This window comes from Scomber scombrus, chromosome 17, assembly GCF_963691925.1.
Source record: "Scomber scombrus chromosome 17, fScoSco1.1, whole genome shotgun sequence".
NCBI classification, from domain to species: Eukaryota; Metazoa; Chordata; class Actinopteri; order Scombriformes; family Scombridae; genus Scomber; species Scomber scombrus.
In genome coordinates, this window is record NC_084986.1 from 13,479,105 (window position 1) to 13,502,015 (window position 22,911).

At 40.0% G+C, this 22,911-nt stretch overlaps 1 protein-coding gene across 1 annotated transcript; it reads left to right on the plus strand.

Annotated features, from left to right (window-relative positions):
• Positions 1–293: 293 nt before the first annotated feature.
• On the plus strand, positions 294–21,294 carry ppp1r14c (protein phosphatase 1, regulatory (inhibitor) subunit 14C). Its single transcript, XM_062437600.1, has 4 exons — positions 294–527; positions 17,878–17,961; positions 18,636–18,668; positions 21,028–21,294. Exons 1-4 carry the CDS (start codon positions 294–296, stop codon positions 21,100–21,102), a joined length of 426 nt encoding a protein of 141 aa, XP_062293584.1. The 3' UTR covers positions 21,103–21,294.
• Positions 21,295–22,911: the final 1,617 nt, after the last annotated feature.

The following is a 22,911-nucleotide window of genomic DNA, read 5'->3' on the forward strand; positions in this document are numbered from 1 at the left end:
TTTTTTGATATTTGACATTTGTTGCTAACCATTTGACACATTGAAATAAGTGATTTAATAGGCTACCATCTGGTGGTGGTGAAAAGAATTTTTTAATTTTAACAGGAGAAGACGCTCATTTCTTGCAGTGTTTGCTCCGCCTACTCGGCTGTCTGCGGCGCTGCGCTTTAAATAGCAGCTGTTTAAAAGCTCCTCACCATTCTCCTGTCTGCTGAGCAGCTCGCAGTCCACTCTCAGCGCAACAGTCCCCACTCATTCACACATTTCTTCAGTATAAGCCCTCACATCCCGCAATGTCGGCCGCCAGCACCGAGACTAGTGCTCCCCTGCCACCCGCCGGCAGCCGCGTGTTCTTCCAGCCAGCGGCCGGGGTGGGCTGCGTGGGGTCCGGCCCCATCACCGGGGATGACCCGGTCCAGAAGAGACAGGGCAAAGTGACGGTCAAGTACGACAGGAAAGAGCTGCGGAAAAGACTCGTGCTGGAGGAGTGGATCATTGAGCAGCTCAGCGAGTTGTATGACTGTGAGGTGAGTGGAATACATCTTAATTCACACACGGTTAATGCACCCTCAAAACCATCATGGCAGGTGATTCCCCTTCTGTATTAACAACTGCAGCTGAACTCTTCGAATCTGGGATTTCAGTTGCTCTGAAATCATTGCAAAGGCGTCAAGATAATGCACCCACATCTACCGTGGACCCCACATCCAGTGTCGTTGTATCTTTGTCCTCTGCAACAGTGACAGCCAATCTGCTGCAGACATGCTCACAGCTGAGTGGAGGATAGCCGGAGTCTCTCTGCGCGTCCTAAAAGCTGGTTTAATAATGAGTAGGCTATGTTTGCTAAACTGCTGAAGACTCCGACCTCGACTGTCTCCTCTCCCCTTTTCTATATCGTAGACGGGGAGAGAAGGATGTCTGGGTCAACCAGGGAAGAAAGTTAGTGCGAGAGAAACCGCACGGTTGCGCCTTTTACGCACAAATCGCCCCGGAATGTGCCATAACCCGATTATATTTAATTTACTTGAAACACTGCACTCTGCAACGGGGTTTTCTTTTTATTCGATGTACCTGACAGTTCTAAATCAGGTCATCCTCGAGCTCCAAAGGCATGTTAAACCACAAAAGCTCATGATGGTCAGTCCTGTTTTCTCCGTGGCCGTGTGAAGTGACACGCTATGTGTACGAATGAATTCCTGTGTCGCCTCTCTGTGGCAAATTTCTGACCTTTTAAACCCTTTTCACCTTTCGTAGGAGGATTTGTTGCCAGACAGTATTGACAGCCCAATTATTTTGCGCTGTCACGTTCACAAGTCGCATTTTTTACCATTTAATGATTGGGGTGGTGGTGCCAATGGGGTTTTATGCGCGTGCGGGTGTGCGTGTAAGCACAGACATCTAGGTGGTCTGTGTGTGTGCGCGCGCCCGTGCGCCCCCGCTGCCACACACAGTATGCTGCCAGAGCCCAGTGGGGGGAAGGGATGGAGAAGAGGAAAGAAGGTCAGTGGGTTAAGGATGTGCTGATGCTGTGACTCTCCTTACCAGCCAATTGCCTCTTCTGGCTCTGACCCCCTTCTTTGCAGTGGAGGGTCTGCATGAACACACATATGCACACATGCATATTGCACTGCACATGCAGTATGTCTGTCAGCTCAGCCAATCAGAGATGAAACAGGCAGTGTGAGCGTGCATTCACACGTGCATGCACATTAACCTGCCAGACTACACAGTGGGGATGTGTTTTATTGTGTGTGTGTGTGTGTGTGTGTGTGTGTGTGTGTGTGTGTGTGTGTGTGTGTGTGTGTGTGTGTGTGTGTGTGTGTGTGTGTGTGTGTGTGTGTGTGTGTGTGTGTGTGTGTGTGTGTGTGTGTGTAGACCTGAATGTACACATTGTGTGCATGTGGTTTATGCAACATTCTCCATCTCTGACTATAAAAAAAAGATGTGCAGTGTATGCACATGACACTGAATACCAACATTAAAGAGTTATTGTCTGTCTGAGGTTCCCACTACTAACAGAAAATTGCAATGCAAATATTTCTCTCTCATACTGAAGGCAAATAGACTGTTCAAACTGCAAGTGCCTGCACATGCGCACAATGCTTCCATATAGTTCACAACTGCTTTCATCTATTAAAACATTACCAAAAGTGAATCTTTTTGGAGCCATCTAATGCTCAGCTAGTGTTTTTTTTGTTTGTTTGCAAACCTCTTCCTTCTCTTTGTAGCCCTGCTGTCGTATTCACTCAAGTTGAAAAGAGCTGTATAACCTGAGTTTACATTTCAAAGCCAGCTGAGCTCTTGGCTGCATGTCAGTCTGTCATCAGCAGGTGCGCTTGATCTACAAGTCGTATGATGCCTCCAAGCAGATCGACTGATCCATTTGATGTTTCGATGAGGGCTGCAGTGCACTGGCCAAGTGTTGGTTTCAGGCAGGCTTGTCTCGGTCATGCAACATTTACTTTTCTCTTCCAGTAGATGATTTTCTGTGAGGCTTTAATTCTTATTTGCGTAGTGCAAATGTATATTTAGATGAATAATTAAAAACCCATCTATCGGAAATCATAGGACGCGTTCTCTTTTGTGTTTTCTGGATGGACAGAAATCACTTCTATTTATATACTATCAATCTTTTTGTAGATTAGTGTTAAATAAAACTGTACTCTCTTGTCTGTAGATTTTCCTTTTGTCTTGACTTCAATTTAATGATGGAGACTCTGCAGCCCAGATTTCAGTGTGTGTATATATATATTCCCAGCAGAATGATAGCTCCTCATATGATGTCTTTCACACAGCAAATGGGATAATATCACATTAGAATCCCCTGACTCTCCCACGAAGTCTGATACCATACTTGCTGCTGGAATAATTGCAGTGTGGTAGACAGACTGGCAGGATTTCAGCCTTTTCAGAAGACAGCGGGTAAGGAAACCAGTATATCATTATTCTGACACGTTGTCACTTTGGTGCATTGTTAAGGCTTATGTTCATCCCTGCATCACTCTGTTCATCCATGAATAGATAGGTGATGACAGTGTTTGAGCAGGTGGACTTTACTGCTGATGTTTGGTCACATGATTGTAAACAGGAAGTCACACTACCATTATGCCTGTTAACACCTCCATGTTTGGATGTATGAGTTAGACAGGTGTGTGTATTGTTGTGTGTATGTGTTTGAGTATGTGTGTGAAGAGAAAGAGAGGGAGGGAGACATTGCTGATTTGGATGTGCTGGTCTGGCTTAAAGGTCAGCCTCTGTATTGGTTTCATAAGAAAACCTGATACTAGAGAACATCACACAGATGTGTGTTTGAATGGGGGATGAATGTGTGCTGATGCAAAAAGTAATTCAGTGAAAAAAGGGGTTACCTCAGACAAAATTGGATTTTATTTTGTGAATTTCTGTTATATTTTCTTTTCTCCAGAAGAAATGTCTCAGGTGCATTAACTTTCATAGTGAAAGTGAGAAAAATACATTGGTAAGAATGGGCTGTTCACAAAAATGCATGTATTACATGAGACCATGCAGTGATTTCCATAGTAATGCTGTATTTGGTATGTTACCATTTTAGTGTAATGCATCGCCATCAGCAAATTTCATCCCCTACACAGAAATCATCAATCTTAAATTGGATATTGCCATCTTGCCAAGAGTTAGAGGACAGGCCTGATACTACTCATATATTTGTTTGTTAAATGTAAAGCTGGAGCCATGAGATAGTTAACTAAGCTTAGCATAAAGCCTGGAAACATGGAAAAACAGCTAGCCTGGCTCTGTTCAAAGGCTTTGTACCAGAACCTCTAATACTCAGTAATTGTTTATTTCATCCATACAAAAACAAATGTGTAAAAATGAGGACAAGGTTAAATGTTGAATTTTTTTTTTTTTTTTTAACTTCATTCTTAATTTTTATGTACAGATTAAATCAATGAGATATAAAAAGCTAATTAGTGAGTTTTAGAGGTGTTGGAGGTGGTTATATTTCAGATGGAGCCAGCCTAATTATTTCCCCTGTCTTAAGATAACCTAACCATCTTGTGACTGAGATATGACAGTGGTATCAGTCTTCTCGTCTAATTCTTGTCAAGAAAGTGAATTGGTGCAAATTCCCATTTCCAAAATGTCAAACTATTCTTTTAATCTAAAAAAAAAGGTTTTGGCAATTTTTTATTAAAATAAATCACAAATCTTATACGCATTTCTTTTCCTCTTCCTGCGTCATTGCATTTCATTAAAACGGTTTTGTCCATCATTGGTTTCTGTCCTCTCACTTTGGATTAGGCCTGTAGGATAATAGAAGGTGAGTTTTGTCAGAGATGGATTCCCCCCTGCTCTCCTGGGAGATGTTGCCTCCGTTCATTTCGCTGTTCAAAGGACAGAGAGGAGAAAGAGCACAGAGGAGGGGGGTTACTTAAAGAGAGCGAGAAACCAAAGCCAAGGGAACCAAGTGCTCCCAGCCCAGCTCTTGTAATGCAGTGAAGATGAGGACTACAATGTCTTATTCTCTCCTTGTCGTTTTCTGCCGTGTTGGCACCAGACAAATCCATCACTGCTTCTATCCACCAATTAAAACTTCAAGTAATAATAAGTAATACTTTTGTATAAATTAATCAAAACAAATTCATAATGCATCACTGACTTTGAGGGCTACAACATACAATAACTTTTTATTATTGATTAAGCTGGTGATTATTTTCTCAATTGATCTGTAATCAGTTTGGGTCTAAAATTAAGAAAAATGCAACATTTTCCAATTGATTGTTTTGTTTGACCAACAGTTCAAAACTCAAAGATACACACAAGGGTAATAACATCTCAAAAATCTCATCTCATTTGAACATGAAAACTTAAATAATGAATCCATGTATTGTTTCAGTCTTGAATTCATATTTGAACATTTTCCATTTAAAACTTTCATACAAAAATCCTCACCTCTCCGTATGGCATTACTGGAATATAAACTCAGCTGCAGCGTCATTCTTATTTCTGTTTCTTTGACACACCTTGACAACCTCACCCACTCCTACTCACAGGAGCCAAGTGTGAGCAACTAGTCTGGACTGTATGGGAGTGTATTTAATTCCGAGGTCAAGTCTAGGTAATAAAAAGGCAGGATGTGTCAGGAGAGTGATGTGTTTGTCTGTCTGTGAGCACCTCAACACAATCAATGAAAGCTGTTTATGAAAAGCTACGGACAGCTTAGGCCTTTTACTTTGTGTGTGTGTGTGTGTTTAGGAGAGAGAGACTGATAGACTGGTAAATCTGTTGTAGGCTCGCACACTCTGCAGTTTCCGTGTGTTGTCGGGGTGCAAGCTACAGAATAAGGGGAGAGAAAACACTGTAATGTCCTACTTTTAATGGCTTAGCGTCAATGGAGCCCCATTCAATGAAGCTTATTCATGTGTACAAGCACAGACACTGCCGGTATACAGTGCTCTGCCTTCGGGCCTTGTGTGTGTGTTTATGTTTGTGTCTGTGGGTGTGTGCGGGTGTTGTATGAGGCCATAAATGCTTTTTTGGGTTGAAGATATTCCACTGCACTATAGCAGATATGGGGTGGCAAGCAGTCGGGGGTCCTTTCCATTAATAGATGACCACGAGAGCGTGCACTCCATTGAAAGACAGACACAAACAGGTCAATAGTACATATTTCGACCAAATGGAGCAAGGGGAAGTAGGAGATGGAGCATCTTTTCATGGATAATCATAGATAATGCTCACTACTGTCTGCTGCTCTATTTCTCTCTGGATAACAGTCATCACAGTAAAGGGGGGTTATTTAATGTCCACACTGTTTTGTGTAGAAGGGTCTGTCTTGAGGTGATGTTTACATGTAGAGCTGTAATGATTACTCCATTAGTCGATTGACAGAAAAATAATCGGCAACTGTCCTGGTAATAGATTAATCCTTTCAGCCATTTTAAAAGCAAGAATGTCAAATATTCCCCAGTTCCAGACAGTCATTTGTAAGAATTTGCTGGGGTTTTTTTTGTCTGATGTGATCTTTGGATTTTAGACTGTTGGTCTAAAAAGCAGGCAATTTGAAGATGTCACCTTGGGTTTTAGGAAACTATGACATATCTTTCATTGTTTTTAGATGTTTTGTAAAACAATCAATATACCGATTTAATTTAGAATAAAAAGTGGCAGTTAAATCAATAATGCAATTTTTGTGTTTGTTCTGGACCTCTATAGACATCTTCTGTCATCTCTCTCTCTCTCTCTCTCTCTCTCTCTCTCTCTCTCTCTCTCTCTCTCTCTCTCTCTCTCTCTCGCTCTCTCTCTCTCTCATTATTCCGAATTATTCATTACCTTGTATACCTCCTCCTCCTACTCCCCCTGTTTGTCTTGTGACCTTGTCAATAATATTTCCCCTTGCTCGCCTTTCATGTTGTTCTTGCTGGGAAAGAGAACAACCGTGTGTCATGTGAACCTCATATTGTAGCAGAGGAGGAGTAAACAGTGCAATTCAAGCCAAGTCATTAGCAACGTTCAATAGGTTTAGGAATCGCATGCTGGATCTTATGAGCCAGGGACGAACAGAGAAAGAGGGGCATTATGTTACCATTAAGGTTACTGGATACACTGAACATACAGAGGAAGTAGATGTTATTTTATGATCCAGGTTACTGTTGTTGGCTGTAGGTATGTATAGAGTTACTTCATTATTTTTTCTAAATGTGCATCCATCACCGCTGACAGTTGATGGATGTTATTCGCCTCTGTGATCAATTGAACGTGTCTCACTCTGAGTAATGACAGGAAGTGGGCTAAGCTTAATTACCTCATTATGTTGAAAATGGCTTCTCTCAGTTATAGCTTTGGGTGCATGTTACACTAATCAGATGAGTTTTAATATCTGCAGAATTGTACAAAAAGAGAAAACTGTAAAGACTAATTGTGTAGTGAGAGAATATGTGAGACATTGCAGAAATGAAAAAGAGAAATACATGCAAGCTTTATAAACTTGATTGTCACAGCTTGGGCAACAGATCCTCCCATCGGGAGATTTAGCCAGTACATTGGGTGTTTGTTTTAGTGCGTGACCCCAATGTGTTTATGGATCTGGTGGGGAAGGTCATCATTGTGTTTGTTATCTGCTCTCAAAAAGGCAGACATTCATCCATCTGCCAATTCAATTGCACAGACAAGAATAGATATGTATGTGTGTATGTATGTGTGTATGTATGTGTGTGTGTGTGTGTGTGTGTGTGTGTGTGTGTGTGTGTGTGTGTGTGTTTGCATGTCCAAGCACGTGTTGACACATTTCATATAACACCTGCAGACACACACATCTGCTGCTACACAAATCAGAGGTGTTGACAAGAAGGCCTTTTAGCAAGCAGATAGCCACCAGCTGTTGAAACAGTTTTAAACACACACATGAAGCAGAAAGGTATCAAATATCTATCTCGAAAAGCAAAAGCAAGGGCAAAGGTCACAATGCGTTCTTTTCCTCTTTTTTATCATCTCTCTATGCTTTTCCTCCTCTCTTGCAGACTGTTGATCCACAGGGACAGCCACCTACCTGATTCTTATCCTCCTCCACCTCTTTTACTCTGTGATTTTTCTCTCCAGCATTTATTCTCTTCGTTTTCACATACTTCTAGGTTAGCCATTGTAACTGTAGTTGACACTGTTAGTCACATATGCTTGTGTAACCAAAAAGGTTTAATTGATGCATTGACAATGTGACAATGTATCATTAGCCCAAAAATCAGCAAAATCCAATTAAATTGTGACAGAAAAGTAATCAAACTGGAACATGAAAAGAAAGTAATCTTCAGAAAACATAACAATGATGATAACATGTTGGAATTAAATGGTTTAAGAAGGTTTTGGTCTTATTTTTTGCTTTAGCTGTCAGCCGTCTGTTCAATTTCCTCCCCATCCTTTGTGGTTTCCTACTCTATTAACCCTGTATGCTGCGTTGAGGGGCTTAGCTGTCCTGGTGGTTTTAAATGTTTCTGCCAACCCTGGGGAAACACATCCTGTCTGCCTGCGTAGAATAAAAAATATCGATGCATAGAGCAAAGAAAGAGAAGAAGAAAAAGGAAAGAGCAAAATGTCAGCAGGATATTAATTTGAATTATAGCCCTTGCATCATAAGAGACATTGGTACACGGAAACAGTCTTAAAATGGCAAATGAAATTGGCAGTCAGTCAAGTGGCATGCTTTCCATTTTGATAGTTTTAATTTGTTGCCAGCTGTTTAAATTTTTGTTCACCAAATGAGTCTGGTCTTCAAACTTGTGTCATATGGGCTTTTAGTTGCAAAGCTTGATAGTAAAAGGGGGAAACCAATAGCGACCAGGGTTGCAGATATGACCAGGCATTGAGACGGTGAAAGGAAGAGATGCTGACTTTTCACACTTGCACACTGACTTTCTTGTCTTCCTATGACATCTCCTCCCATCCCAAGATGAACCGGTTAATCACTGGTTTCATTGTCAGCAGGCCGACAGTTTATAAACTGGCTGTGTACAAATACTGACTCACTCTCTATGGTTGGCGCTGCAAAGAAGATGCAAAACACTGTCGTCATTCACACGTGAGAGAGAAGCCGAGTGAGAGCAGATTATTGTTTTGACTTTCAAAGTCAGTGGGGTGTGTTCATGTGGGTGTGTAGTTTACCTGCATGTCTACTTTTGTATACTGAATGGCTGTGCACAATTGGCTGTGATGGATCCTATGAGTAAGCAAGCTTAAATGGGTAAAAATTTTACTCTCTGTATGTCTTCATGGCAAATATTTTTCTAATTGCCTCTGACTGTAAATAAATCCATTAGCGTCTTGACTAGCTAGTTGCTAGGCTGGTTGACTAGTGACCTTGGTGCTATTGATGCTTTCAGTCCAGTTTGGCTGGAAGCGTTGCTTTGTGCTGAGGGCAAAGGTCCAAATAGGCCCAGCTGTCAATACATTAGCCTCAGGGAGGAACTGTCTGCCTGGTAAATACAGTAAAAGGAATCACACACCCCTAAACCACAAAACTGAAATAGAGTCACAAGACAGATGCCAGCATTTTCATGGTTGAATCCACAACAATTCTTACTCTGAGCTTTAAATCAGGATTTTAACAGTAGGAGGATGATATGTTGGGGTGGTTGCTGTAAGCTGTTTTATTCTACAGACTCTGAGGAGAATTGTCCAATGTTAGTATGACAATATGAGAAAAAGACAGCATCAGTTCTTTCAGCAAATGACCCAAAATAACATGTTTTTATGTTCAAGAGACAAATACCTCTAGTGGCTATAAGAATAATGATTGTTGTTTGACAGGAGCAAAGGAGAAAATGGTGTGATGAGACACAAAGTCCATAGAGAGAAATGGGAGACTGGTTTTTGCTTGCTTTTTCCTACCAACAGTCAATGTGGGTTTCTTTTAACCATGACCATAATCATTCCCTACCCTTTTTGTAACCCAAACTCCTGAATCCTAACCAAATGAACCATAAACATAGGCAGTTACAGATCAGAAAATGACTTTTTTTATTTCTGTAATGTTTTTTGTAATCATTGATAAATTGTATCATCAGATCAGGAAACTCCTACCATCCTCAGAAGCTAATGAGTAGCTAAGCCAGAGGTCAATCTAGTGGGTTGCTAGGTTATATGCATTAGCTATCGCCTTGGTCAAATGAATTGTCAGCTTGTCATTTCCAACCGCCAGCCTCTCCGTTACTAGCACCGGCCAGATCAGTAGCTGGCTGCAGCAAGGTCTCAATTTTGTCCCTTACCCCTCTGCCATAACAAACAACATATTTTGCCTTTTATTTAGGAGGACATATTGGATATGAGATGCTGCTTAGATGCCCAGTAAGGATGTTTTTATATCGCAAGCCATGTGTGCCACGACAAATGTGTTTTTAATTGCCATTTTATATGCCATTGATTCGAACAATGTTAATTCAATGCTATACACAGAGTCCAGAACAGCATATTGTGAAGAAAAACTGTGATTAAACACACATGGATTGTTGCACACTAGGCTTTTGATACTTCTGCTATTTACAAGATGCAAAATCAGAGGTGTAGGGGAGTCCCCAGTTTAGTGTATTTGTGGCATCTCTACTGTTTGCAGATGATGACGTCATTCTAGTTATATTAGGTCCTGATTGTCCTTGTATTCTGGAGCAGTTTCCAGCAGTGTCAAAGATAATCTGCAATATGTCTTTTTCCCCAGAAAAGGTGACCTCAATCACATCACAAAGAAGCAACTATTATTACAATGAGGGGTGTATGAATGATTAAGACATTTACATCACAAAGAGCTTCGATATAACTCAGCATGCATTAACATTGTTCTCCTTTGAGAATTGTATGTTTCCAATCCTCTTTTTCAACCGTTCCCCTGTCTGATATACAATGTCCTCTGGAGTACAGCTGAATCAGCGTGGGAAAGATCTTTTTGCTGAAGCAGCTAACTTTACCCAGTGAAGCCACATCATCTGTGCTGTACAGTTCCAGCAAACTGCATCGCTGGAGGGGTAAGACGGAGGCAAAGGAGGGAGGAGGGAGGGATGGAAAGGAGAAAGGCGGTAGAAACACCCCTTTCTACCATTCCACTTCCACATCTCCCCTTACTTTACTAACCTTCATGGGAACCCTACCAGTTCTGCCTGTATTTGATTGTTTCCGTCTCTCATACACTCTCTGTCCTCTAGTTAACCTTGATCCTCTTGGCTTCTCAGCTGCTTTGTCTTTGTCCTGCAGTACTTCTCTTTCCCTCATCTCTTTCGGTCTCTTAAGATGAGTTCACCCTACCTCGAGCTCCTCCTCGCTTTGATGTGACACAGCATGGCAGTGCAGCGAGAGGAAGAAAGCTGAGCTATGAGGTTTTTCGCTGTTGCACAATCCTCCTCTTCCTTCCTCTCATGCCTCATCATCACCGTGACCCACTTATCTGTGCGCTCCCAATCTCCCTGTATTCCTCTTTCTTCACTTACGTATTCTAATCACTGCTCTCATACATACCTCTAATTACTTTCTATTCACTTCCCTTATGCAGTATTTTTAACTTTTTGTTACCCTCATATCCATCTCTAATGAAGCAGACATCCTCTGTTATTTCATTGTGTTAGCCTACATCTCATAAAATATATCCTATTTCTCTTATTTTTCGTTCATGTCTGACTCCTTAATGACTTTCCCTTGTTTACAGCATCATCTGCTAGAACATTTATGTATCCTTGTACTATTAAAATTCTCTCTTCCCTCTTATCCATACCTCTCTCTGCCAATTCTCTAGTTCCTTTGTTACTATGTTTTTTATCACTTGCATACAGAGCTGCAATTATTGAAGAGTGGGTGTTGTTATCTTATTCACCAGGTAACTTCTCTTTGAAACCAAATAAGATTATATCCTGCGTGTGTGTGTGCGCGCACCCAGTTTTATTTGTTGGGGATCTGTCAGTGTTGGCAACATATCATGTGTGTTACTGAGGCTGTGTTTCAATATTGTATTACAGGCAGAGACTTAATGTTCCTGTGCTCTTTGCACCACTGGAACATAATCACATTGTCTCTCTCTCTCTCTATCTCTCTCACTCTCACTCTAACTCTCACTCTCTCTCACTCTAATGACAGTAGGGAAAAATTACAACTGATAGACAGCAGTCTTGATTGCTGAGCCTCCATTTTCATCATTTGTACCTGACAGCTACCATGATGCTTCAGACAAAATCTTTTTTGCAAGCACCCTTCTTACTCTACTGCCTGGCCTGCAGTCAATGCTATGAGGCTAGAATAATCAATGATAAGATTTTTCATTTCAGAGTACAGTCTCTTCATCCTTCATACTTCCACAAGCTTCTGTAACTAAATTTAGTCTCTCGTTTACAATTGCTTTCATGTCTTTCTGAAAAATGAGCAGTGACGAATCAGCATCCACTACAGCACTTGCTATTAGAAGCTGAAACCTATTTTTACCAGCACAGTTGCGTAGGTATTTACGCCATTGTAAGTTATGCGCTTGTGATTTTTTTGTAAGTTGTAATTGATTCTGTCTAAAAACCATCCTCTCTGTCCTGCTGTGATCCTGATTGTGAGTGGCTGCTGTCTAAACTAGCAGCAGCCATTCAACTCGGCCATGTACTAACTTCTGTTGAGCTGTGTGTAATAATGCAAATAAGCCTCAGAAAATAAATAAATTGACGTCATTGTTCATTCCAAATGTCTAGATAAAGATAGTATTCAAATCAAATGTTGATAGTTATACATTTTGATAACGGGCCATATTACAGGCGCTCTAATTTTATACTAATTTCCTGGAAATTGGTTAGTGTTAAGTTGATTTAGTTTTTAAGTACAAACTGATTTATATTTGGGTTTCATATGTAGTTCTTGTAATTCTTTTAACAGATCAAAATGACCTATTTTTCAGTTTGTAGATTTGTGTCTCAATCTACATTAGATTCTTTCTTTAAAACTAGCTAATACATGGAGTCAAATTTATTAAGAATTCATGCATATTACCAATTACATATAAACCCAGAAAGGGGGGGACAATTGTAGTAAATGTTTGTGGAGATCATACAAACAAACAACACCAAGTTCCTATGATCTGTGCTTGTACATCTTCATGAGAATTATTATATATAGTTTTTTGTATGCTAAAATGCTAGAATATGAACATTAAAGCCAAGGACCATGTGTAACTTTTACAAGAAGGCAGGTCAAAGAAATGCTAAATGAGAGATAGCCCCCTTGGCTATCTATAGCCACAAAGAACAAAAGCTAGTGCAAAGGTGAAACAACTGTAGTATAATTTGTAGCCTGAGTTAGCCACTAGCAACTCAGCCATTATGTGATCTTTTAACAGTAGAATGTTGGCTGCTGTCGCATACCTTTTTAAAATAAAACTTTAAAAAATAAAACACAAACTTATACTGATTATGTTTCCATATAACTGACCTTTGCGAAAAAATCCTTTAGCATTTATTTCTTCAGGAAGTCTTTGCCACTGTTCGGTACAACTGGTAGTTCAAGTTCATATAAGGGGGCTATGAATAGGAATAATCATGAATCACTTGGCTGAGTGAAGTGATTCCTTGTGACAAGGAGTTTGACTCTTTGTTCATGTTGAGTGTTTGAATAGAGTCTGAATAGAGTTTGTGGTGATTCACAGGGTCGGGCCGCTTACATTAGCTTTGATTCACCTCATCCCAGAAGAACCAGACTGAAAACGCTGCCGGCTGCTTAGCTGTCGGTTAAAAACAAGTCTGACACGCATGCACACACTTTCGCTGCACACAGCCAATACACTGGCTGGCTGTCTTGCTCCCTGTTTCTCTTTCAGATTCTCTTTTCCTTGCTGGCTCTCACATATAGCCTACACAAAGTTGCCTTCAGTACATAAACACTTTGTTCCTTGTTATCTTTCCATCACACACACGCTATCCTTTACACATAAGATGCACACTAACTCTCTTTTCCTGTTTTTATGAGTACATCTTTCTTCTGCATATGCGCAAAGTTGCCTTCATCTGCAACAAATACTGCTGCTATGTTTCTCAAATACAAACAGACACACACACATTCTTACTGTGTCCCAATTCAATACTATTATAAACCAAACCACTGCTGACAATGCACTATAGTACACAAGAGATAACAGTTTTTTCTCATATGGTGCATATTATAGCAAGGCATGCACAGAAAGATCTACTGTATTGCTACTATCAAGCAAGAATGATTTGCCAAGCATATATATATTTATTTATTTATACATGCATATATTGTGTTTGTAGTTTTGAATGTAATACACTTTCAAGTACAGGTAGCTTTTGTATGTAGCTGTCTCCTGTGGTTTTCTTGAACATCTGAATGCTGCCAGGCATAATAAGGTCTATTCTTTATTTCTGTCTGGTTTCTGTTGGTGTTGTTCGTGCTGCTTGAAATCACATACTTGAATAAATCTAATATAAAATATGTCTTGTTAGGATGAGCTTCTGTATAATTTGTTTGAATGTTTTTATCCTGTGCCTTTTATCAACTGTCCTACAAATCAGCCCTGTGCGCTGTCATTTTGTCACCCTCCACTGCTGGCAAGCTGGAAGATAATTTTCCTGGGGGTAGTGGGTGTGACCTCAGCTATTTTAGGCTGTAGATCATCAGTAGGACAACAACAGTGTTGTTCAGTGTTTATCTGCATGTTAAGTGAGTGAGTGCAAGTGTGTTTCCATTCTTGTCATTGCATGCAGTATATTTAACACACTTAGGTGCTTTCTCACAAGCTCCACAGAGACACAAAGCCCCGTGGTGAGCATTTCTCAGCAGAAGATTGATGGCGACGAAAATAAAAACTGTGTGTGCGTTTTTGTTACCTCTTTGGGACCTTTTTCTGGTCTAAACACTGACCTTGTCAGGACAAGTGGTCTTCATGGGGAACAAAGCCTGGTCCAAATGAGGCAAAACATAATTTCTCAGGTCCTGGGTAAGGTTAGGTTAAGGTTAGGCATTGTTCACAATGAATGGAAGTCGGTTCAATGTCCTAACACAATGATTGATGTGCAAACCTGTGTGCGTGTGAAGATTTTCACGTCGGCTAAGATTGCCTTCAGTCATGCTCCACACACATGCCATGCTTACCCTAGTCATCACCAATTACTGTGACACAGGATGAATTGCCTGCTGACAAGTGTAAGAGTCAGGGACAAACAAACACATGGGCAGCCAGACCAAGTACTAACTACCTTATGTTAGATAGATGGATAAATAATCTTCTGTACTGCTTTGGCAATATAGATTTCTGTTATGTCTTGCCACTAAGGCTTATTTGAATTTGAATTTGAATTTGGTAGATAGATAGCATTGTCCTTTCCCCTCAACCCTCTTCAGAAGTAGGTCAGTGTGTTAAATTCGCTCTCATGATGGGCTTTCACTTCTCTGTTGCTCATTCTAATTCACTTATTCATCTCTATTATTAGGTTAAAGCTTGTCTCTGCATATGGACCAGCAGACCACTGTGTGCAACCATGACACCACTCAGTCTTATTTTTTAAAATGCATCTAATTTCTTGCTTTTGATAGTCACAACTGAGACTGCAACCTCTGTATTCTTCTCACAACTTGCAGGTAGCTGCTGTCAAGTGTAAACAAGATTAAGGTGCAGCTGAGTTTATGGGTTGTTCTTGAAATTCTAGTTTGGACCTTTAATGGGTTTCATCTGTCCTAAGGGCATGAAACTTGCTCAACCTACTGTAGCGTATGTCAGTTGTGGGTTGTTTTTTTTTTCCAACTAAACAAACTTAGCCCAAGAAGCTGGGATTGTTCTCATATGCAGAGACTACTACAAGTGCAGTTACTGCAGTTTGTTTTTTGTCATTTGTATATGATAAAACATGACTGTAGCTGTTTTGACCAAATATGCATTTTGGCTTTTTAGTGGACTGTAGAGGACCATATTGACAACATAAAAATGAAAAACAAAAAGTCTCCTAGTATGAGAATTTAAAATGGTAACGGCATCATGTTTATCATTTTCTCTCTGTCTATACAACCTTTTAAACCTCCTCTCCTCTGTTTGAAATAGCTCATCTCTCCTTTTGATGTTTGGCATTTGCATATAACCTCAGTCATCTGGTTCCATTGCACACATATTCTGTACTAATGAGTGACAACCTTTTGATATGTTCCGCTAAATTCCCTCATCTTTCTGCTTTTCTTTTCTGATTCCTTGACGGGGGTGTTTCATTGCGAGACCCACTCACTAAGGCGCTCACTAAGATGTCTATGAAAGGGGTCAAAGGGGATGCCTGTCTGTGGAGAGACTGAGATGCTTAAATTGCTGGTTCTGTTAATGCCTCTTAACAGCTCAGGAATAAGGATGAAGATGGGGTAACCATGTGTGTAAGTGTGTGGAGGCAAGTCAAGTGTGTGTGAGTGCTTGCAGATGAGATATGTCAAAGACAGGTATGAGTGTCACCGATGTCAAGTGGAATTTTTGACTGTAAATAATAAATGTGAAGTTTTCAGATGATGATTAATCAAAACTGTGTTTATTGCTTCAGTGAAACATGCACATTCATGTTTTATGTTCATCCTCACAGTGAATGATTAATATGAAAATTCCCAGATGCCTTTGCTGAAGTAATTTATTTGTATTCATGTTGTCAAACACTGAGCACATACCACATTTATCATTTGTCTTATTGGTATTGTAATCTCGAAGGTATAATTGTGAGTTAATTCCATTCTGTGCACATCAATCCTCCTACACAAAAAGAGAAATCACAGTGACTGAGCTTTAATGCTTAGAGCTAAAATCAAATCGTCCTTCCATCCTCGCTGTTCCTGTGTCTGAATGCCAGTGCACGCTCTAGGCTAAAGCATAGAGGAGTCCAGTGGGAGACTCAAACACACACACAGATTTTAAAACTGAAAACCGTTTCAGTAATTTTGCATCCTGACTAAAGGAAACTATATTATTGTCATATTGTTATTTAGGAACAGTCCTGCATGCTAAATCTAAAGTAGGTCAAAGAAAATGCCGCTTGTCTTCCTATGTGCGACACTACAGAATTTTATGTAAGACTTTTAGAGATCTATTTTAAGAGATAGTTGATAAGCAAAATACGTACAAGAAATTCTAACTAATTTAAAGCTCAATGAAGCCATTTTTGGTCACCAAGAAGACATTTTCAAACAAACAGACAGCAACATACATTTTATCTTTCATCAGCCAGTCATTTTGTGGTTCTTGACAGTTAGCATACAGGCATCTTGTGTGAATTTATTCTTGGTAACAGCTGATCACTATTTTCTATGAACCATCGGTGAGAGCCATTTTGAGTCAACCAAATGACCAAAGCAATGAGCTGAAAGCGACTGAATACCGCAAATCAAATGTTGTTTAATGGTTCTATGTATAGGAGATATTGAATTTGAGATTAATTAAATGGAGATTCCAGAGAGCCATTCTATAGCCAACCCTGTATCCCAAGTGTTTTGCGATATCTACGTGGTAACTATGGAAAGATTACAGAAAAGATTGTGGTTATGATTAATAAAAAGGCTGGTCTGATGTGAACTGCGGTTTTTTGCATGGATGTTTGGAGAGAGTGACGTCAACAACCTTACTTTCCACTTCCCTATATAAAGGGCACACTTCCTCCTTCAAGGGCACTGGACATATATATATGGTATGGAGTCATCCAATATTGATATAATTCTCAAGAGATACTGGGAAGCAGTGGAGTCCATTTTACTGTAATCATCCAGTATATTGTTAGTGAGCAGATCATCTTTTGGACGTGTAAGCTCACTTGTACATGGTTTCTTTGGCTTTAATTCTCAGAAGGGAGAGTTTAGAAGAAAAATCATGCGGTAGCTGGGAGGGAAAGGTTGATCCTCCCTGTGTGCGTCTTCTGCACAAGCCTTGTGGTGAAATAAAATAAAGTAGGGGAACACAAGACCTTTTGAAGTGGTGTTGAGCAGTATACAGCCTCTAACCACCGATCCACTAAGCGGCCCAGCCCCAGCAGCGCTGCATGGCAATGACATTTCCATATGATGCCTGTTCCTCATAGGCAAATAGACTGTATGTTCTGCCTCTGTGGAGCTTGAAGAGCGGAGACGTGGAAACTGTGTTTTGAATACAGACTTTGATTCGTGCTGAGAGGTGAAATGAAGTTGAAGACTGTGAAAGTGAGACAAACTGTGTAATTGAGGTTGGTTTTGATTGTAAGTTGTTGTCCGGAAAAAGGGATGTTACAACATGATGGCAATGATGATTCCAATACAAAATGTGTTCTTAGTTTAGGTTTTCATTTTAATTTGCTGTTGAGTTCCTCTGGTCTTGCTGGTTTGCATGTCGTTGTTTTCCTGACATGCCTCTGCTGCTGCTGCCCACTAACCAAGACTGTCTTTGTGTTCCAGGAGGAGGAGATGCCGGAGGTGGAGATAGACATTGATGACCTGCTGGAAGTCAACAGTGATGATGATCGAGCCATCAAACTGCAGGTATATCCCAGCGACTGTGTGTATGTGTTTTGTTTTTTGTTTGTTTTAGCAAACACCTTTGTGATATACTCTACATTGATTATTATAGATTTAAAGATTAGATGAAAGAGTTGTGCTTTATATCGCTAATCTATAATTCTATGTGCAACTAGGCCTAATTTGAAATTGATTGGAATTTGCCAAACAACCCTTTCTCTACATACTTAAGTCAGGGTTGTCATCATTTTCCAGAATGGCTTTAGGCAACCTCAATCACACAATATAGCTTTTCCCTTCTGGGAGTCTATATGCATAAGTAAAGAAAGCAATTTCAATGGATTAAGAGCGAGACTAACTAGCTTGTTTTATGTGTGAGACAAAATGTTTCCTTTCAATGTAGAAATTGGCATTGCTGCTTACTCAGGTTATTTTGACTTTGCCTCCTGTCACCAAAACCTATAGCCATTTAGTTCCATTTTAGCTATACTTGAAAGTAACATTATGTCATCTGCATTTGGATTGTTATCCACGTAAATTAAAACCATACACCAACAACCTCCAAAACAGACACAGGAGTCAGGAATTTTACATGAACTACTAAATTGTTGTTTTTTTAATCCAGCAGCTGTACTGTTTTTAGGACGTGAACATGTTTAATCCAACACACTCTCCCTGTTTTCCTTTCTCTAACACAGGAATCATTAATAGACTGCTACAAACCAACAGATGTGAGTATGTTTAGTGTGTCTTTCATCTGTACTGTACATACAATAAAATGCTCGATATCAATGACCTAGCAGCTTGTGAGTAGATGGACATATTGATCTTCACTTGCACCATTCAATTTGCAGAGTACAATCCGTTGTATGTTGAAGCATCATGGCCCAGATGTGCCTAATGTCTGTGGTTAATTAATGGCTGACGTGACACACACACACACACACACACACACACACACACACACACACACACACACACACACACACACACACACACACACACACACACACACACACACACACAAATACACACACACTCACATGTCACTGTTCTCCTGACCTCAATACAATACAAGAGCCAAAAGGGCCAGAGGACACAAAAACACACACACAGAGGACAATGTTCGACACCGTTAACAAAATAAGAATGTATATATACAGACTAAATCTGTTGTTGAAAAAAGAGACCTAGGTATGTTCAGTAGGCGTGTGTGTTTGTGTAAAGTGGGGTTAAATGTTTGGGTTCAGTTTAGGTGGGGTTAAGCCATTTTGGCGATTAAAGGTAGTACACACCAATCACATTACTACTTTGTACGGCAATCTCAGACTCCCCATCTGTCACCTGTTTGTTTGTTTGTGTGTGTGTGTGTTTGAATGTGTGGCATTAGGTCAGTCTATAACAACCACCACAAGGTCACTGGTAGCTCAAACTAGGGTAGAGTCCAGCCAGGTTGACAGCCGCTGATTTGTTCCACACCTACTCACACACACACATACACACACACGCACACACACACACACACACACACACACACACACACACACACACACACACACACACACAAGTGCATCATAATCCCCTGAGAATGGAGAAGCACAGATGCCATTTTGAACACAATCCCACAAAGAAGGGAGGCATCAGCTGAGGATAAACTGGTCAATGACAGATATGATGAAGGGAAAAGATGAATGTGAAAAAGGAAGAATAAGAGCGACAGGGAGAGGGGAAGCTGAAAAATAGGGACAGGAAATGACGGAGGAAGGATGAAAGAAAGAATTAGTACACTGAGAAAAAGGTACAGCACGCTGGGGACAGAACAGGAGATAAAGGGAAAAAAGTAAGAAAGATAGCAGGAGAGGGTTGCAGAGGGATGTATAAAGACTGCAAGAGTGAGACAGAGGAGGGGAGGCATAGATGTCAGTAATTAGGTCATGAGCAGTGTCACCCCCTTGATTAACGAGGGGGATTATATTCTAGTGTACTCTCTTCAAAGTCTCACTATTGTGGATCTCTCTACCACCTCTTTCTTAAACCCAAGATAAGGAATCTCTTTGACCTTCTTCCTTACTGACTTGGTTTTCCTCATAATCCAGTATTTCCTGTGCATGTTTAAAGAGGAATATCATCATGCCTGGAGTTAGCAGTTCAGTTTTTGTTTTCCATTCCTTTAGTCGATTGTTTTTTTTTCATGCGTTAAGTACAATTTAAGATATTTTTGATTCCACTTTGCTCATCATCCTGAGCTCCTTTTATCCCACACAATTCCCTGTGGCACTAGGATAAACTCTGAAGCGTGAAATTCAGTTGGTTGTCAATCACAGTGACAAGCCAACAATCATATTTTGTAATGCTGCATTGCATGTCAGTATAGTATATTTAAACATTTTTGGAAATTACACTACAACTGAAACCACTAGTCGATTAATTGATTAGTCGATCGACAGTATGTTAATCACCAACTATTTTGATAATCAATTAATCATTTTAAGGTAACAAAATCCACCAACCAGCACATCCTATTTGATCTTGTTTGTTTAATAAAAAAATAAACAATAAAAACAGCAAATTGCAGTTTTAAGGGTGGGTGCGGTGCCGTACTATTTTTTGGGTGGTAGCAGTGACTTCTTAGAGATGGTGTGATACCAGAGTGTTATCAATCATCTTATCTAATCTACATCAAAAATATCTGTATTTCCCAAAATGTTGAGCAATCTTTTAAAACTTAAACTTTTGCCAGTTACTTATGTAACTATTTTTGACAGTTATGTGGGATATTTATTATCCATATTCTGGTAATCACATCCCAATCAAGCTCTCACAACAACAGCAGAACACTAATGGAAAAAACAGAAATTTAGGCTTGATTACAATTGTGGTCTTCTTCTTTTGTTGGAGTATTTCATAATCTGTTCTATGGGTACAGTGAAAGACAACATAGATACAGGAAAGCAGCATCATTTAAGAAGCACTGAAAAATTCAAGCCCGATTGAAGCAGAGAGATTTGGGTGTGCAAAGCCTTTTTTTGATAACCTTTTTAATAATTAAAGGATGGGCTGTCTAACATTTTTTTTCTCTCCTCCTTATAGGACTTTGTCCGTGAGTTGCTGGGCAGGATAAGGGGAATGAGAAAACTCAGTGCACCAACTAAGAAGGGCCTATAATGGCTGCCATGTCAACCATCAATCAACCATAATCTACGTCATCTCAGCTCCACCAAGTTAACCCACTCAACATGGATTTTCATCACACGGTATAACTTATCCAAACATAACAGCATTAGTAACTATTCTGCAACCTGCAAACATGCACCATAAAACCCATGCATATAACACTAGTCATCCATTTCACACTCGCATAGATAACAAGGTGTATTATAGTATTTGACTGTTGAAAGGTACGTAAGCAAAATCATGACACAACCAATATGTTTAAATAGCATACAGCCACAATAATGTCAAGCCCTGGAGCGTGCCAGAACTGCAACCTTGCTTAAACATGAAAACCACCTAATTCCATGGAGCCATATTTAAACTTTTCAAGCCAATGCTGTACTCCCAACAGCCATACAGACTCAAATCCCAACAAATCTCAAAAAAGGGAGGTGGTAAAAACATGTTTGTACTGCAGTAGGTGTGAAATTAGCTGTAGCACTATGTAAGCACAGTGCTTCATGATTTTTATTTTATTTTTTACTGAGGTGTTTTGCTGTTACTACTTTTTTTTTTAAAAAGTACTGTATGTTACCATTTATTGTTCATGTGATTGAAATGTGGTCTTCTACGATTTGTGTTATTGTCCTGCTTTCAAGTCAACCTCATTATCCTTGCGCCATCAGCGCTTGCATATGTACAGTAAAGGAGCTCTGTAGTTTTATTTTGAGTTCATTTCAAAGCACAGAGCATGTTATTACATCAGTTCCTTCCTTTTGTGATGTGTAAACTCTGGAAGGAGTGGGGACATTTTTAGCAAGACAGGCTAAAATAGAGTAAAGATTTTTTGCCATTAACCCAGCGTTTTAGTACACTTTTCACCACAGCAAGGCATGATGGGTGTTGTAGTTCTCTGTGTGAGAATCCAAAACCTGTATGATTGGTAGCCTTTCACTTATCATGTTGTTCATTGCTCTTCCTCCAGCTATTTCACCAGAATACATATCAGTTGGTGGTTTAGATCCAAGCACAAAGCCCAAACATTGCAGTTTCTCACAACCCGGTTCACTTAACTCTGCTAACTTGTCTCTCTAATAGTGAGTGATGCTGCCTTCAAGGACATTCAGGATCAGACCACCTGTTTATCAGCACTGAACCTTAACCACTGACAACCTAAAGGCAAAAAAGGTTGAGTCAGAACCTGAGGACAACTTGAAACTCCGACACTTAAACGTGTCAAGTCCTTTAAGGGAAGGTGTGCCATTACTGGGAGTATTATGTCCTAAATGTCATTAACATGGAGGCATTAGTGTGATGCGGCATTTTTACAGAGATTGTTTAAGTTTGTTAAGCATCTTTGGGTGGGTGCAGAACAATAAGATGTTTAAAAGTCTAACTTTTCCAGGTTGCAGAAAATATATTGTAATTGCAGAATCCCAGGTTTAAGAGGTGGATTTAGTTATTTATTGTTGCGCACCAACACACTCAAAAACCTGTAAGCTGTGGTACAATCATGACTCTGTTATGGGGTTGGGCCCAGTTTCATTTCCGAGCATTCAGTTGTGAACCAACCAGAATGGAGCAGGGCCTAAACCTGCAATATGATAAACCCTCAGCTGCCAAAGACAAAAGCAGGGCAATGTTTGATTTTAACACTTGCAAAGCACCCGTCTTGCATGCTAACAACAGAGAAAAACATTGATAAAGAGTATAGATATTATGAACTTATAATCAAGCAAAAAATACTTTTTTTGACTTAGCTACCATGTATGACTTTGTAGAAGTTTTGTGTTGAAACAACGTGGCTGTCACGTTGGAGAG

What these genes read in the sequence shown, in the direction of transcription:
- ppp1r14c (XM_062437600.1), top strand. Translation starts at nt 294, where the DNA reads ATGTCGGCCGCCAGCACCGAGACTAGTGCTCCCCTGCCACCCGCCGGC. An exon ending in GCGAGTTGTATGACTGTGAG is followed by an intron (nt 528 to 17,877) that starts GTGAGTGGAATA and finishes TTTGTGTTCCAG; the next exon opens with GAGGAGGAGATGCCGGAGGT. An exon ending in ACTGCTACAAACCAACAGAT is followed by an intron (nt 18,669 to 21,027) that starts GTGAGTATGTTT and finishes TCCTCCTTATAG; the next exon opens with GACTTTGTCCGTGAGTTGCT.